We start from the raw sequence: 18,766 nt of genomic DNA on the forward strand, positions 1-18,766 counted from the left end.
TGACTGAGTTCCAGAAAGCTAAAAAAAGATTTTAAGTTCTTCAAGTATAAAAAGGATTATATCTTAAAAAGTGGATATTGGTGGATATTAATTCCTTCGGTAGAGTCCATTGGTTACATTTTAAAAAATGAGACAATTTAGCATGGTGGCACACACCTGTAATCCCAGAGGATGGGGAGGCTGAGGCAGGAGAATCCCAAATTCAAAGCCAGTTTCAGCAATTTAGCTCAGGACCTCAGCACATTTGGGAGACCCTGTCTCAAAATAGAAAATAAAAAGGGATTGGGGATGTGGCTCAGTGGTTAAGCGCCCCTAGACTCAATTTGCCCTGGTACTGACAGATGAAATTAACAAGCTGAAAAAAAGGCAGATGTCACTTTAAACTTTACAAAACTGTTTTAGGGGGCTCATGAACTCAAAAACTTTAAGACCTTGAATTAAAGATGTCTGCTTCCAGTTTGTGACCTCATCAGTCCTTGGGATATTCAAACGCAAATTATGTTTCGCACGTGGATTTACTACCTTGCACCACAGTCCTTATTTTTGTTCATTTTAATCGCCTCTCCTCCCAGAATGTAAGCTCTCAGAAGGCCAGGCACTTGTTCGATTTCTGGATCGGCTCCTGCATCCAGGGGCCACTCCCCAAACACCCCCTGAATGAATGACTTAATCCTGAGAACTCGGAGGGCGGTTAAAATCCCCGGCCCGCGTTCGGTCGCGAAGCCCGGGAAGGCGTGGGAAGGCCTCGAGGAAACTCAGAGCACTCGGCTGGGCCGGGCGGGGGCGCGGGCACAGAACTCGCCGCGGGGGAGGTGCCGTCTCGTGCCGCCGCGCAGGCGCGCAGCCGTCTCCGCGTGAGTGCGCGCAGTCGCGCGCCTGTCCCCGCGCGGGCTCCGTAGCGCGTGTGCAGGCTGACGCAGCTCGCGGGCCCTCCTCCTGCTCTGCAGCGGCGGCAGCGGAGTTTTGGGCGTTTGGGAGGGGGCGAGGGAGCGAGAGTCGAGAGAGGGAGGTGGCGGCGGCGGGGAGGAGGAGGAGGAGGAGCAGGCGCCGCCATGGCCGCCGCTATCACCGACATGGCCGACCTAGAGGAGCTCTCCCGCCTGAGCCCTCTGCCCCCCGGCAGTCCTGGCCCAGCGGCGCGGGGCGGGACTGAACCCCCCGAGGAGGAGGAGGAAGAAGAAGAGGAGGAAGAGGAGGCGGAGGCCGAGGCGGTGGCGGCGCTGCTGCTGAACGGCGGCGGCGGTGGGGGCGGCGGAGGCGGCGGCGGAGTGGGGGGCGGCGAGGCGGAGACGATGTCGGAGCCGAGCCCTGAGAGCGCCAGCCAGGCTGGGGAGGACGAAGACGAGGAGGAGGACGAGGAGGAGGAAGAGGACGAGAGCAGCAGCAGCGGCGGGGGTGAGGAGGAGAGTAGCGCCGAGAGCCTGGTGGGCAGCAGCGGCGGGAGTAGCAGCGACGAGACGCGCTCGCTGAGCCCCGGCGCCGCCAGCAGCAGCAGCGGGGATGGGGACGGCAAGGAGGGCCTGGAGGAGCCCAAGGGACCGCGGGGCAGCCAGGGCGGCGGCGGGGGCGGCAGCAGTAGCAGCAGTGTCGTCTCCAGCGGTGGCGACGAGGGCTACGGGACCGGGGGAGGCGGAAGCAGCGCGACCTCCGGGGGCCGGCGAGGCAGCCTGGAGATGTCGTCGGACGGGGAACCCCTGAGCCGCATGGACTCGGAGGACAGGTCAGTGCGCCGAAGCGTTTCCCCCTTCCCTTCCTCCTCTCGAACTCCCGGATCCCTCACAGGGACCAAGGGGACTTTTTGCCGTGATTCCCCCCTGCTCCCCGAATTCTCGGCCCCTCCCCCAGGCTCTCAACTCGGAAATCCCTGGCCGCCGCCGCGCCCCTCTCGGATAGCGGCTTCCAACTCTCAAACCATTCCCCCCCAACTCTCCTTTCCCCGCCCTCTTTCCCCTCGGCTCTGCACTCCTTTCGGACCTGAGGACTGCTCTAACTTCGGAGACAATCCCCAAACAGGCCCAGACCCTCTGGCGGAGCAGAAGAGGGCCTTGATGTACACCTCGGTACACAAGGTTAGCTTCATCCAACCGTGTTCGTGAACACTTGTCAGAACTATAATTGACAAGTGTTTTCCAATATGGCTGGTCTCGCTTGGATTTAACCGAACTTCCTTGTCCAGGGAGGAGACCCTAACTATCACTCCTTTCTACTTAAAAAAAAAAAAAAAAAAAAAAAAAAAAAAAAAAAGACAGTTGTTTTATATTTAATCATTACCACCAAGATTCCGTATTTGTACCCAGTGATGTGGTCTCCAACGAGATTTCAATCTTTCCTATTTGTTTTCTGATCAAATCTGGGAGAAAGTTGAAAACAGAAATCATTGTGGCATAGAATAGAGAATTGATAGCCTTTTAAAATAACTTTGCTGAATCAAAGAGGGTTGGAATGGTAGCAAATGTAGTCATGAAGGTAAAACAGTATGTAGCTTAGAATCTTTATTACATGGTAGTATTTCTACATGAGAGTCATGGTTTAATGGATGATATTTAAAGCCGTGTGGTGGTGAGGTCTTCAATTAGTATTTTTGTAAAGCTTGTTAGAAATAACGTGGAGATTGACAAATATACATCCCCTTCGCTTTTTTTTTTTTTTTTTTTTCAGGACATTTATGAAAAGTGTTGTAATGGTATATGCTTTGGTTATTACCATTACTTTGATCTCTTTGGAATATTTAATATTTCAAGTACTTGGTTTTTAATGTATTTTAAAAAGTAGAATGAAATGCATATTATGCTTCTTCTAAAGTGTATTAGCATTTATTTTGACCATCTGCTAATGTTTTATTAAGCAACAGAATTTTTAAAAGTTGACAGTGATTTTAATTTAGAAGTTTAAGCATTTCGAAGTTTTAGGAATTCTGATTGTTAAAGGATAAAAACGAACTCCTTATAGTTAATGCTCCAAGGACTACAAGAACCAGAATATTTTGAAAATCTAGTATTAAATTCTTTTTTGAGATTTACTTTAACACCTAGTTAACAAGATAAGATACCTTGAATAGAGTAAAATAGACTCTTTAAACCTTAGAAAAATTTTGAATTGTACAGGCATGGAGGTGTACAGGAAGAACATCAGAAAGTTGATGTGAACTCCAGAATGAAGCATGTACTATTTATAATTTTACTAGTTTATATATTTCATTGATAGCACTACACATTTGAAAAGTTGACTTTATACAATCAGCATCCATTGCAGTTTTTCTGTTTACCTAGAATATATATCATGGGTGTGCACATGTGTAGTGCCTTACACTACAGTTTAAATGCCTCCACCTCTTCCTCACAACTACGGTACAAGATAGGTAATATTTTGACTTCCATTTAACAGATGAAGAAGCAGTTTGTGTGTATAGCATGGAAAGGGTAGAGCTGAATATGAACAAAGGTTCTCAAGTTCAGTATCTCCACTTGAGAAGAGTTATAATAAACCATGTTAAATAACAAGTGGTGTGTGTCAGTTTTGTTTTAATTAACATCCATCTATTACATCACTTCAGGAGACAATGAACTATTGGTCAAGTGAAATTTTGGTTTCACTGGATATTTATTTGAATATCTAATTTTTACACCTTATCTTAGAGTAAGGAGTAAAATTGGTGTTACAGGCCCCCCAAAAGATTAAAACTTGATAAACAAACATACTTTAATGCTTAAATACTACAGACTGCAAAATATGGTTTTATTATTACTTCATGGTAGTAGATTTGTCACTTGTATGAGCAAACTTAACTAGTGAAACTGGACTGTGGTCTTGATAATCTTAATTCTGAAATAACCTTCTTGTTGACTTTGCAAGTTTTTTTGTTTTCATAGTTAATTTGGGAAAGATTCGTAATTCTTACAAACTATACTTTAGGTCATACAAGTCTATGTGGATATCATAGGTTGATTTCATGTTACTCGTTTGTAATCAATGGAAGAATATAGTATTAAAGTGCTTTTAAAATATTGGAGGCATTCCTGTGACAGGGATTCTATTATCATTAGAACTTTGTTTATATTGGAGTGTCTATTCTGTTTTTTTGTCATTTTGAAATTATATTGTACTTTTGAATTTATCTGATAGGCTTTAGACTATTGAAATTTGTTAAATATTTTCGTTGGTGCTTTTTATTTTTGTTATTTATTTATTGGTACTGGTAATTGAACAGAGGGTTGCTTTACTAACTACATGCCCAGTCCTTTTTACTTTTTAATTCTGAAGCAGAGTATTGCTAAGTTGCTGATGGTCTCACTTATTTGCTGCCGCTGGCCTTGAACTTAAAATCTTTCTTTCTTCCTCAGCCGCCTCCAGAGTGACACAGATTACAGGTGTGCTGTTTTTTTAAAAGAGAATCCACCACTCGAGGGAAGCTGAGACAGAAGGATCAAAGTTCAAAGCCAGCCTCAGCAAAATAGAGGCACTAAGCAACTCAGTGAGACCCTGTCTCTAAATAAAATACAAAATAGGGCTGGGGATGTGGCTCAGTAGCCAACTGCCCCGAGTTCAATCTCCGGTACCAAAAACAAACAAAAAACCAAAAATGAGAGACAGAGAATTAAAACAAAAGACTAGAATTTGTGACCTGAGATGTCTTTTACAGACATGTATTGAAAGTATTGGGTGGTGAAAAGTAAGTAATTTATAAAATCATTAAGTGACACTTGATACAAAAAATACTGATTATTTTTCGTAGGAGAAAGTTATTCAAAGCCAGTGTAAATTTGCAAATATATTTTTTTTAATTGAAAGTCTAAAGTTGATATATATACTACATTTACTTTAGTAATGAAGATAATAGAATTTTCTTTATGGGGAATATTTAGTTGTGTGAGACCACTAAAAACTAGCTTTTATTTGAATTTAAAAACTTTAGGTACTTTTAAAAAAGTTAATTATTCTTTAAGTTAATTTATGACACTAAGTTAACTTGAAAAATGGTTTTTAATACCTCATTTCCTTTTTCTTATTTCCATTTTCTAATATGATAACTGTCATGCAAAAACATTTAAGGAAAAAAAAAAAAAACTTAGGAAGCATTTGTTGAGTGAATCATCCAAAGAGTAATTAAATGCCGCGCTTGTACTGAATATGTATTGATACTAAAAAGATAATGCCAAAACAGGGCATGGTACTGCATGCCTGAAATCCCAGCTGCTAGAGAGGCTGAGGCAGGAGGAGTGCAAGTTTGAGATCAGCTTGGGCAACTTAGTGAGACACTGTCTCAAAAAATAAAAAAGGCTGGAGATGTTGCTTAGTGGTAGAGTGCCCCCCCTGGGTTCGATCCCCAGTACTGGGGGTGTGGGAGAAGGCAAGAAAACAAGAGACATGGTCTCAGTTTCAAGTAGTAAATTAACTTTTAAATAGAATTTTAAACAAAATGCCTGTAAATTTATTATAGTACTTGCTATTGATTCAGATTTATGAAGGTATTACTCTTAGCTTCTTATCTGTGTGGGTGAGTTGACAACAGCCTATCTTTTGTGGTTGTTATTTTTGTTTTTTCTTCCTCCAATATAAGCCATGACTTAACTTTGAAAAAGCTAAATTAGCCTGGCCTGGCAGTACACGAGTGTAATCCTGGTGACTTAGGAGGCTAAGCAGGAGGATCACAAATTGGAGGCCAGCCTGGCCTCCAGTTTAGTGAAACCCCGTCTCAAAAAAATAAAAAGGGCCGAGGATGAAGTTTAGAGGTATAGCACCCTGGGTTTAATCCCTAATACCAAAAAAAAAAAAAAAAAAAAAAAAAACCCTAAGATAACTTTCAACTTCTTCAGTCTTTCTGGATAATTCTAGGTGTAAAGTGTAAAGTGCATACGTAAGCATTTGGAGAGTTAATAGGGAAGGGTATATATAGAACAGAAGTTAATGGTCAGCATAGGACCTTTATCATTTTATGGATCAGAATTTGGAACTCCTAGCCCTGTTGGTTGCAAATTTTGAGATATAACTTGGTTGAACATTAGGAAAATTGGCTTATATAGTCCAGTATCCCAGTAATATGATAAAGAAGATCTTTTTCCCTAGTGTAGAGACTGAATGTTTGAACTCTAGAACATTGCATGTTGGGGTTGTCAAGATTTACTAAGGATCTATATAATTGAGTCAATAAAATACTTTGTGTAAAGTACTGTGTTGTTCCTATTTCATGCTACAACTTCCTTTCATTAGCTACCCCTTTCAGTTCAACTGCAGCTGTTTGCAGTCTGTCTGTCCAGATTCCTTTTTTCCACCCCCTCAGTATGGGGATTGAACCCAGAGCCTAGCACATGTCAGACAAGTGCTCTACCACTGTGCTATATATCCCCAGCACCCCCAGCCCCTGGACCTTCAAAAATTATTATGTTTTTTCTGGTACTAGGGATTGAAAGCAGGTGTGCTTAACCACTGAGCCACATCCCCATTTATTTTGAGACAGGGTCTCCCTAAGTTGCTTAAGATCTTGCTAGGTTGCTGAGGTTGGCTTTGAACTTGAAATTCTCCTACCTTAGCTTCCCAGGCTGCTGGGTTTACAGGCATGTGCCACTGTGCCTGGCTAAATTAAATTTTATTTTGAGACAGGGTCTGGCTAAGTTTCCCAGGCTGCCCTCAAACTTGTGATCTTCCTGCTTCTGCCTTTCATGGAGGTAGGATTACAAGTTATGCATCTACTACACACATCACTATCTTTTATTTTGATGAAATATAGAAAAAAGAGTTTCTAATAGTTCTCAGTTTTCATTGGTAACATATTATTGCTTTCAGTTAAGAAAGATTTGGCTGTGTTAAAAAAACAAGGACTAAAAATTCCCACAGATTTCATGATTGTACTTTATGGAGAGGTTCTAAGGAACTTTTTTTTTTTCTCTTTAATTAAAGAAGTATTGACTATTTTGTTGGGTCACTGAGGGAGTCCTTTATGTAGGCTAGGTTGCTGCCAAACACTGGTATTACTATGTGTAGGACTTTTTTTGTGTGGGAGATATGACAAAATACTTCCCACTTCATCCGTCTTGTCTATTGGTGTTAGACTTTTAATCCAAATAGGTTTTTTCATAGCTCCTAGCAGAAAGCTTCCCTAAGTCTAATGTGACCACAGATTTCATTCCTTGCCTATTATATTAGTTATTTGATGCTGGGTAACAAATTACCCCATAATTTAGCAACTCGAAGGCTGAGTCTCATGAGGTTGCAGCAGAGGTTATTGGTAGCTCTGCAGTGAGATAGGAAGTACCATTGTAAGATGACTCACTTTAGGAAGCACCACTCTAAGATGACTCACTTTTGTAGTTCTTTAGCAGGAGGCCTCAGTTAGCTTATTAGCTCAACATCTCCATAGGGCTATTTGTGTAGTCAGTTTCTCCCAATAAAAAGAACAAGGAGGAAGCCATATTGATCTTTTATGACCCAAATATATCTGCTCATGTTTATATGTTTTCTCTTAGCAGATAAAAATCTCTTTTTTTCTTCTTTTGGGTACCAGAGATTGAACTCGGGCACTTGACCCCAGGCCTATTTTGTATTTTATTTAGAGACAGGTCTCATTGATTTGTTTAATGCCTCACTTTTGCTGAAGCTGGCTTTGAACTTGCAATCCTGCCTCAGCCTTCTGACTCTTTCTCTTTTTGTGTAGTTTCTGATAAATTTAATTGCTTCAGATATTGACTAACATAACCCTTTAAAACCCATTAAAATGCCACAATGATGCTTTCCTGGCCTTAAACTTGGCTTTTCCTTTTAAAGTACTGGGAACTGAACCCAGGGCCTCACACGTTAGATAATTGGTCTTTGACTGAGCTGTGTCTCCATCCCTTTTTATTTATTTATTTTTTGGGATAGGATCTTGCTAAGTGTCCCAGGTTGGCCTCAGACTTGAAATCTTCCTGCCTTAGTCTTCTGAAGTACTGGGATTATATGTGTGTGCCACCACCTGCACTATTAAAGTGTTCTAAGGTCCTAGTGACATTTCTGTTAAAAGAATCCTGTGAGCTGGGCACAGTGGCACTCCCCTGTAATGCCAGCATCTCAGCAGACTGGAGGCAGGAGGATCACAAGTTTGAGACTGGCCTGAGCAACTTAGTGAACGCTGTCTCAAAATAAAAAGGACTAGGGATGTAACCCATTGATAGGTTGCCCCTGGGTTTAGCCCCAGTATCAAAAGAGGCAAAAAAAAAAAAAAAAAAAAGAATACTGTGAACTGTTCTGTAAAATATGTTATATGAGTACATGCTTCGTCTTTCCTGTTGAAGAATGGCATTTTTGAGGTCAGGACAGTTTTGCTCATTTAGGATTCTGTAGTACCTAATACCACCTTGGGTATGGTGAATCCTCAAATACTTACTAGCAATAGATTGATATCCAACAATAGGATTTGCTTATTTACTCTCTTAATACTTCAAGTTTCTCATTTTGTAAAAGGGGGACACATAATAAGCTAGGCGCAGTGATGCACACCTGTAATCCTAGCTATTCAGGAGGCTGAGGCAGGAGGATTGCAAGTTTAAGGCCAGCCAGTGCAACAGAGTGAGACCCTGTCCTAAATAAAATTAAAAAGAAAAAAAGGGGAACAATATTAGTTACTAGTCTGTAAGATTGTTATGTGGATTATTTGTCAAGTATTGGCCACATAATTAAGGATTCACTATCTGATAGGCATTTTTTCTACAGATGTATATAGAATTCCCATTATATGGACTGGGACTGTAGCTCAGTGGCAAAGTGCTTGCCTACCACATGTGAGGCACTGGGTTTGATCCTTAGCACCGCATAAAAATAAATAATTTTAAATAATTATTTAAAAATATCTTAAAAATCCCCATTATGTGCCAGATATTACTTTAGATGCTGGAAATAAAGCAGTGAACAGAACCACGTCCTGACTTCATGAGTGTAGGAGACAGATAACTGCACAAATGAACTGTGTTAATAATGATTTATTATTTGAATTTGAATGAATTGTTATGGAACAGTGTAAGATCTGTAATACCAAAAAAAGGTGCTATACCAAGTATTAAATGTATGGCAAATATTTGCAAAGGAGTGCTGCAAAAACTTGGGAAATGCTACAGTTGAACAAAGTATTTCATTATAAAAATCTACATTTTAATCTAGTTTTCTTTATTGTTTTCAGTGGTGGAGGTTGAACCCAGGGCATCTTGCTTGCTATGCGAGTGATCTACCACTGAGCTATATCCTTAGCTCTTTAAAAAAAAAAAATATATATATATATTTATATATATATATTTATATATTAAAAAAATATATATTTTTTGATACAGGGTATTACTAGATTGCCCAGGCTGGCCTCAAATTTGAGATCTTTCGATCTTTCCTCTTGCTTTTCTCTCCTATACTTGCTTACTTTCTCCTCCTGGCACGCGCCCTTTCTCTTTCCCTTTCTTTTCCTCTCATTTTCTCTCTTACCCTGCAGGGAGACACTCTGTTTGCTTAATAAACTCCCTTATGTGAGGGAAAAAAAAAAAAAAAAATTGAGATCTTTCTGCCTCAGCCTCCCTTGTCCTGTTTAATCAATTTTCTGTAATGTTTCTGCATTATGATGGACTTGAAAAGCCTCATAGTACCTCTTAATTTTAGTCATTTTAATATGAAACTAGTATACATTGATATAAAGGCTTTGGAATATGGAATAAATTTTGCTCTAATGGTTTTGGATTTACAGTGATTTAACTATAGGTTGAGTTCATGGTGTTTTGTGTGTGTGTATGTGTGTGTGTGTGTGTGTGTGTGTGTATGTGTATGTGTGTGGTGAGCGGGGGCCAGTGTTTGAACCCAGGACCTCAAACATACTAAGCATGACCCTAGCACTGAGCTGCACCCCTAGCCTAAATTCATTTTCGTAACCCAGTTACAGAAGTTTGCATTTGTGAAAGTAGTATTTATACTGGCCTTAAAACTAAGGTGACAGATTTGGGTGTGGAGAGGTGATGACATAGTACTTGGATGTTTAAAAATCATTCCTTGACCACTTAACTGATGGTTAGCATTGTGCCCTATTTAGTGATAAGAAAAGAATACCATGATACTTTCGTAGATGCTTAGTTTTTAATGAGAATGTTAAAGAGACGATTGTGCTATTTTCTGTTTTTTTCTCTGTAAGTTGTGATAGTGCATTAAAACTAGAGTTGGAGAGTATTGTATAGTCAGTAATTGAAGATTTGGTCAACTGGTGAGGCCCTGGGTTGGCCTCCCAGCAGTATGATGGAAAAACAAATTGCTGGGAAAAGGGGATGGCATATTTGGGTTAGATGATGTTACAGCAGTCTTAAAATTTTTTGGTGCTGGGGATTGAACTGGAGCTTTGTGCATGCTACACAGGCTCTCTACCACTGAGCTACAGATCCAGTCTGGGTTAGATGAATGTTGAAGAGAATTTGAGAAATCCTAATTGAAACATGGAGGCAGGGACGAACATAGCATGTTCAGGAGACTTCCTGCCTAGATCTGAGGATCCATACTAGATCTAGGAAATAAGAATTAATGGCTACGAGGACCTTTTATACCTACACCATTTTGCACATCTTTCTTATTATAGTTTTGTGAATCACATAATTTTGCCTCTTCTCAACTTTTGTCTTTGTAACTCCTACTCAAGTCTTACCTTGAACATTCTGTTCCTGATTCTTTGTGAGATGTATTGCCAGCAGGTTGAATTCTTCATTGTTCCTATTAAATTTGAGTAATTGTTTGCTGGACTGTGCACTCCCTGAGTTTGGGACTGTGTCTGTCTTGATCAGTGCTCCCTCCCTTGCACCTAGCAGTGTTTGACATAGAATTTAGTTATTTTTGAATATATTTTGGAGGAATGATGAAAGTTATGTTACAAGAAAATTAAGGTACTGGGGTTGTGGCTCAGTGGTAGAGCGCTTGCCTAGCATGTGTGAGGCACTGGGTTCGATTCACAGCACTGCATATAAATAAATGAATAAAATAAAGGTCTATCAACATCTTGAAAAAAATTAAAGAAAAAGAAAATTAATAGTGGCAAAGGTAGAGAAGGAAAATTTAGGATCTGGGAGAAATTAGGAGGGAATTAGTACGTGTGTAAACTGAAGAGAGTTGAATTAGAATAGGAGATGAGGGAATTACATTAAAGGAAAGAAAAACTAGTTCTCTTGATGTGCCATAACAAAAATCAGTTATTATTTCTGAATGAAAACTTATTTTTAGTAGGACATAGTGGTGCACTCCTGTAATCCCAGCTACTAAGGAGGCTGAAGCAGGAGGAATATAAATTCAAAGGCCATCTTAGGCAATTTAGGGAGAACATGTCTCAAAATTAAAAGGGCTGGAGATGTAACTCAGTAGTAGAGCACTTGCCTAGTATGTTAGAAGCCCTTTTTTTTTTTTTTTTTTTTTTTTTTTTGGTGCTAGAGATTGAACCTAGGGTCTTGTGCTTGCAGGGCAAGCACTCTACCAACTGAGCTATCTCCCCAGCCCAGAAGCCCTGGTTTTAATGCCCAGTACCACCAAAAAATCTTCAATGTTTTACTTTTAGAATTAAGTGAAATGCATATGTAAAGGACCCAGGACCCTATTTAATTCAGAGATACTTCATTTCTTGTGCAGAGAGGTGTGGTGGAAAGAAAATGCAGTGGGAATAAATGATCAGTGTTGCCATCTTTGCTTTACTAGGTACTTCCTGATGGAACCTTGGCGAGTGATTCTGTTTCTCTGAACCTCAGATTGATTTTGACACAACGGTTTAAAGTAATTTGGCACATAGTTGTGAAGATTCTGCTAATAGATTTGGCAAATACTCCAAATGGAAGTCAAACGAATATGTAATATATCCTTTAGACAAACCCAGAATATTGACTAGTGTAACTTTGTTGTGTCCAGGATATTAGGACTACTTTTACCTTTTTTTTTTTTTTTTTTTAAATGATGCTGGGGATCAACCTTAGGATCTTGAGCATGTGAAATGTAGCTCTACCACTGAGCTACACCTGCAATCCTCAAGGATTTTTCCAAAGGTTTTTCTGGGTTCAGAAGTCACCATATTTCTATTTTATACATTTGGTATTGTGTTGAAATACCCATTCTTGTGTCCTTGGCTTCATGTTCCCATTCCCCCCCGGCAGTGCTAGGGATTGAAAAAAGGACCTTGTGCATGCTAGGAAAGCACTTTATCACTGAGCCTGTTGTCATATATTCAGGATGAAAGGTCAGAGACTGCATGGTGGTGCATGCCTATAATCCCAGTTAACTTCAGAGGCTGAGGTAGGTTAACTGAAGTTTGAGATCTGTCTGGGCAACTTAGAACCTGCCTCAAAAATTAAATAAATAAATAAACCCCCAAAACTAAAAAAAAAAAAAAAAAAAAAAAAAACACCAAAAAACAAAAAACGCTGGAGATGTAGCTCACTGGTGGTAGAACACCCCTGGAGTTAATTCCCAGTGTCAAAAAATTTTTTTTTTTTTTTTTTTTTTTTTTTTTTTTTTTTTGAGGCAGTCTTGCTAAGTTGCTCAGTCTGTCTTTGAACTTTGGATCCTCCTGAGTAGCTGGGTTTACAGGTGTGCACTACCAGGCCTGGGCTTTTTTCTTTTTTCTTTTTTTTAAGAGAGATGTTGTCTCCCTGTGCTCAGTCTGGCCCCAAACTCATGGGCTCATGCGGTCTTCTTCAGCCTTCTGAGAAGTTGTGTGCAATTAATTTTACCTGGCTAAGTCTTGTTTATCTTTATACTTCCAGAAATCAATACCACACTCAATAATAAGCCATTCCTATTTTGTAACTCAGTAATTGGTTGAATTGAGTTGAATTTAGAAGTATCAGATGCATATTTCTTTTTTTCCTCCCTTCATTAGTGGGGCTACATGAAACACGAAGGGGGAACCATTCTTGCATACTGTTTAAGAGTCTCGTAGAAATGGAATCATACACAGTGTTTCTTTTTGTGACTGGCTTATTTTCAGGTAGCATAATGTCCTCAAGGTTCATTTGTTGTAGCATGTGTCAGAATTTGTTTTTTTATTTAATTTTTTTTGTGATGCTGGAAATTGAACCCAGGGCCTCATACCTTTTATGCAAGTGCTTTCCAATGAGCTGCATCCCTAGCCCTTTTTTATTTTTTATTTTGACACTGAGTTTTGCTAAGTTCTTGAGGCTGGTCTGGAACTTGTGATCCTACTGCCTCAGCATTCCAGATAGCTGGGATTATTGGTGTGTGTCACTGTGCCTGGCAGAATTTCCTTTTTAAGATTGAGTAATAGGGGCTGGGGATATAACTCAGTTGGTAGAGTGTTTGCCTCACAAGTGCAAGGCACTGGGTCCTCATAAGTGCAAGGCACTGGGTTCAATACCCAACAATGCACCAAAAAACAAAAACAAAACAAAACAAAAAAAAACCTTAGTAATATTCCATTGCATGATTGAGTGATATTCCTATGTATATATCATGTTTTATTATTAGTGGTACTGGGAAGTAAACCCAGGGGCACTCTGTCACTGAGCTATATCCTCAGCCCTTTTTATTTTTCATTTTGAGGCAGTCTAGCTTCGTTGTGGAGGCTGGCCTGGAGCCTGGAATTCTTATGCCTCAGGTGTGTGCTACCACACCTGACTGAGAATGAATCTTGTGCTGGGAATTGAACTTGGGTGTGCTTTACCCCTGAGCTGAATCCCCTAGTCTTTTTTATTTTTTATTTTGAGACATGGTCTTGCTAAGTTGCCAAGGCTTGTCTTGAACTTGTGATCCTCCTGGGTGGCTGGGATTACAGATGTGCCACTGTGCCTGGCTGGTAGTATTTTTGTTTTTCAATATTTTAAATTCATCTTGGAAATCAGTCATTTGAATATCTTTTGAAGTGTCAGGCACTGCTGTACTCATTTTTGCCATTAGCATGAATATGAAAATCATCTGACAAAATTATTCTAATGATTTAACATTTATTTAAAAAACTAAATACATGTGATTGCTTTCTTATGAAGAGTAAAAGATCATTATGTATTTTGTAATTGTGTTGAAGTAGGATGTTTCTACTATTATAGTCTTTTAGAAGATAATTGCTTGCTGATCTCTTAAGCTAGATAAAAAATATAGGTGGAGTAATCTTTAAGGGCAGTAGACTTGAGAAACAAATTTAAAGTAATACACACAGTGCATAGTGGTGATGAAAGATTGCAGCCTACTTGTTTTCCATAGATTATATTTCATCATTGTTGCATAAAGTCCCTTTTGGCTAATTTAGTGAATGCTGCTGGGTCTTGGGAAGAAAAATCTTTTGTCTTTATCCAGAGAAATAATTGTGGGGATAGAGAGTAGTCTTTTTCTTGATTAGAAAAATCCATTTTAGCTTTTTAAATTACAGTGATAATAGCTTGTAATTATAGTAATAATACCAATAATAATATCTTGGTTTTGGCTAATGATTTTTAGTGTACCTCTAATTAATTTTTTATGATTATGTTACTGTGACAAAGCCATATATTTTACTTACCTGAAAGTTCTACTTAAATTTGTCACTAAAAACCATGAGCATTCACTGTGTGCAAGGCACAAGTTAGTCTCGGAGTTTGCTTTAAATGAGAGTTTTATAGGTAATTCACAGTACAAATTAATTGGATCAAAGGGAACAGAATTCATTCTACCTTAGTTGAGTAGGAAGGGCCTTAGGGAAATTTGACTTATTTATAACACACCTATGTGTAACACATACAGTAAAATAGGCACTCGTCTGTACTTTTCTTCCTAATTGTTTCTGAGTAAGGACCAAAAATCATATAACACTGCAGCAGTTTAGAAAGCATATTCTCACAGCCTTACAGAAATCTGATGGTCTAAATGTTTTTACTTTGTTTAATATCAGTGTCCATTACTATTTGTTAATGATAAAGAAAAAGTAAATTGACTATACCTTAGTCCTTGGAATGAATTTTTGGAGATGGGTTTTATGTTGACATTGTTAGGTTCACATCTGTTTCAGTGACCTAATTTCTAATTTAGGGACAATGTCCACCTGAGGACAGTGTTGTTTATTGTGTCTCACTTTGAATTAACTTTTTTTAAATTTAGTTTTCGATGGACCTTTATTTTATTTATTTGTATGCGGTGCTGAGAATCGAACCCAGTGCGTCACATATGCTAGGCAAGTGCTCTACCACTGAGCTACAGTGGTAGAACTTTTTAATGGAATTTTTTAATGGAACTAATTTATTTGGAGAAACTAAATTAAAAAAAAATTTTTTTCTGATATCGGGGATTGACCTTGGTGCTCTACCACAGAGCTTTTTATTATTTTATTTTGAGACAGAATCTTGCAAAACTGTCCACCTTGTCTTTGATCTTGGGTTCTCCTGTCCTAGCTTCTGGAGTCACTGGAATTATGCCTGGTCCAGCACCATGCCTGGTTCAGCAACTTAAATTTATTAGTAAAACTATCTGCCCAAAATGAATCAAATTATATGTAGATGTTATTTTTTGTGTATATGCTAATGACATATAAAACTGAAGGAATGTGTTGTGTGCATAGTAAATGAAACTGAGTGTCAGTAATTTTGGTGTATATTATAGGCTATATATTTCATTTCTTTCTTTTTTTTTTATTTGCAGTAATTGGAATTGATCAGGGTCTGTAATGCTAGGCAAGTGCTCCTCCACTGAGCTTTGTCCCCATCCTTTATTTTATCTTGATACAGGGTTTTGCTGAGTTACTCAGGCTGGCCTCAAACTTGGGATCCACTTGCCTGATCAATTTTTTTTTTTTTTTTTTGAGTCTGTGAAATTTTTATTGATGTCTTTTGTAGTACTTTTTTTGGGGAGGATTACAACTTTTCGTTTCTATGGTTGTACACAATGTAGATTGATACCATTTATTTAATCATATATACATAGGGTAATACTGTTTCATTCTACTATCTTTCCATCCCCCACCCCTCCCACCCCATTTTCCTCTACACCATCTGAAGTTTCTTCATTCTTCTCTTCCCCCCACCCCCCTCAATTTTTTTTATGTAATATTTATTCAATTTTTCCTCTGAATATATAGCAATGTGGCAGTTAAATTTTTTGACATTAACTCTTTTGCATTTGTTTAGGGCAAGTCACATACTTTTTGTGTCTCAGCTTCTCTAAAGATGAAGATACTCAGTATTTATGGATTGCCATTGAATGCATTAATATGTGTAAAGCATTTTTCTACTTAATGACTGCATGACATCCTAACATTCAGTGATTTAAAACAGCTGTTATTTTGCCTATGAATCTGCAATCTGAGCATGGCTCAGTAGTCAGCTCTTCTGTTCCTTTTCGTGTCAACTTGTAGAGCAGCTTAAAGGCTGGGTAATGGAATCCTCAACGCTCACTGACTTTCTTCATATATCTCTCACATATCTGGTGCCTGGGTTTGAAACACCCAGATAGCTGGGGATTGGAACAGTGGAATTTCTTAAGGCTTTTTGCTCTCCCTGTCTCTGCCTGTGTTCTTTGCAGAATCTCCTCAGCATGGTGGTTTTAGAGGAACCAGGTTGTTTACTTGATAGTTCAGGAATTTAAGCTCTGTGTCCCAAGACAGAACCAGACTTAAAAACTGTATTTCCTTTTGTGACCTAGTCTTGGAAATCTGGTAGTAGCACTTCTGTAGCAGTCTCAGACCTGCTTACATTCAAAGGTGTTAACATAGACCCCCTCTATGTGACACCACATTTTAAGAAGAGGAGTGGAATGAGATGTTGTGTGTGTCTTTGAAAAATGCAACGTGACAGAAGCACATAGAATAATACAGAACACATAGCAAATGCTCAATAAGTGTCAGCTATTATGCAGAGTAGAGAGTGCCTGTTGTGATACAGATTTCAATATGGTAAATTACATAATCCCTTTTTTCATGAAGAGAAATTCGTGAGTATCATCAGGTAGCTGATTTTCTTGTACCTATTTCAACTGGTTGAGGTTTAGCTTTTAATCTCTTTGTCAAGCTTATAGTAAGTAGCAGTGCACATAATTGTAGTCTGTTCCAACAAAGAATTGAGAAATGTGTAGTATCAGGTATATAACGTCAGACTTTTCAAACTACAGGGTATTCTCAAATACTTTGCATTGTTTTGGAATTTTTACCTTCAATTTGATTATAAGTATAGGAGAGGTGTACAGTATTTCTTGTAATGAGCAGGGATTTTATTATAGATGAAAGGAATATCACCTGTAGCTAAATAGTAGTTTACCTTTTTATTCCATTAAATTAGGAGTTGTATGTATGGTTCTGATGCCGTTTATCTAAATTTGATACATATGCTTTGAAAAACTGTGTGCGTGTGTGTGTGTGTGTGTGTATAAAACATATTTAATTTTTTTTTCCAATATTGTGACTTGAGCCCAGGGATACTCTAGCACTGAGCTATATCTATATCCCCATCCCTTTTTAAAATTTGTTTGTTTGTGTAGGTACTGGTAATTGAACCCAGGGCACTCTACCACTGAGCGATATCCCAGCACATTTTTTTGATCATTACTTTTTGAGGAATCATCTCAATAAATTTCCCACGCTGGTGTTGGACTTGGAATCCTGGCTCAACCTTCTGAGTAGCTGGGATTATAAGTGCGTGCCATGGTGCCTGGCTGACGTACTCTTTCAGATGAATGTTATTACATACAGACTGACTAAACAATGCTTAGTGTTCATAATTATTTCAACTTTTGTTTTTTGTGTGTGTTTCTCTTGACCTTACTGATCTTGCCCAGTTGAAACCATTGATTTAGCTTTGTTTTCAACTAATTTTGCACTTTTAAATAAAATTGTGGGTAGAGGGTTAGAGGGTTAAAAATGACATATACAGTGAAAGAAGAGTTTCTCTCCTGTAGCCTTCCTTTCCTTTTGGCAAGTGTCTTTTTGGTTTGTGTATCTCTTTGAGAGGCTATGCCCTTAGAGGATAGCTCTGTTTATGTCTTAAGTCCATCCTCATTTAGGTATGCAAATTGGAACTTTACTACCCCATACTTTGTGTGTGTGTGTGTGTATACAGTACGGTTTGGGGATTATTCCACTGTAATTTGTTGAGGTTTATTACTGTTCCTGAGATTGTTTATAAATTGGGTATGATTGCTTGTTCACTTGAAACTGCAAATATTTGCCTTTGGAGTTAAATTGGTATGGTTATGTAAATAAGTGCTTTTATAGTTGATATTTTAACTTGGATAAAGCCAGTGGTAAGGAAAAGAGGCAGTGATACCAAGGTTAAGGGACTGGTGAAACTTGAAATCTCTAGGAGTTAAAATATGTATTTTGATATTTAAAAACCCATGTATCCACAGTTTATTTGTGCAACAACAGACTATATGAAAATTCAGACACTTGAGAGCTGTTTCATATTTGAGAGTAGTTTTATTACCTTTTTTTTGGTGGTACTGGGTATTGAACCCAGGGGCACTGTGTCACATAGCTACGTCTACAGCCCTTTATAGTTTTTTAAAAAATTTATTTATTTTTTTTATTTTGAGAGATGGTGTCACTAAATTGCTCAGTCTGTTTTCAAGGTTTCTATCCTCTTTCCTCAGTCTCTGGAGTAGCTGGAATTACAGGCATGTGCCACCTTGCCTGACACATTTTGGAGTTTTACAGTGAAGCCTTAGGAGTTGAAATTTAGAATTACAGAGTTTCACAGTGAAGCCTTAGGAGTTGAAATTTAGAATCTGTATTAACTGGTAGGTAGTTAGCCAGATGAATTTAAATACTAGACTATTTAATATTCTTTAAAAGAAATTTGAGGGTTTTTTGGGAGGGGGGCAGGTATTGGTG

General features: G+C 38.8%; 1 protein-coding gene across 3 annotated transcripts in view; it reads left to right on the forward strand.

Moving 5' to 3' along the window:
- The first annotated feature begins 1,014 nt into the window (after nt 1-1,014).
- AEBP2 (AE binding protein 2) overlaps nt 1,015-18,766 on the forward strand; it is a 75,704-nt gene continuing 57,952 nt past the window's right edge. Inside the window, exon 1 of one of the 3 annotated variants that reach the window (XM_079141504.1) lies at nt 1,015-1,720. In XM_079141504.1, coding sequence (XP_078997630.1) covers nt 1,053-1,720 — 668 coding nt within the window. In that variant the 5' untranslated portion in view covers nt 1,015-1,052. The other 2 variants (XM_079141503.1, XM_079141505.1) reach the window with 2 other exon arrangements.

The sequence above is a fragment of the Sciurus vulgaris genome (genome assembly GCF_902686455.1).
Source record: "Sciurus vulgaris genome assembly, chromosome: 5".
Classification (NCBI taxonomy): domain Eukaryota; kingdom Metazoa; phylum Chordata; class Mammalia; order Rodentia; family Sciuridae; genus Sciurus; species Sciurus vulgaris.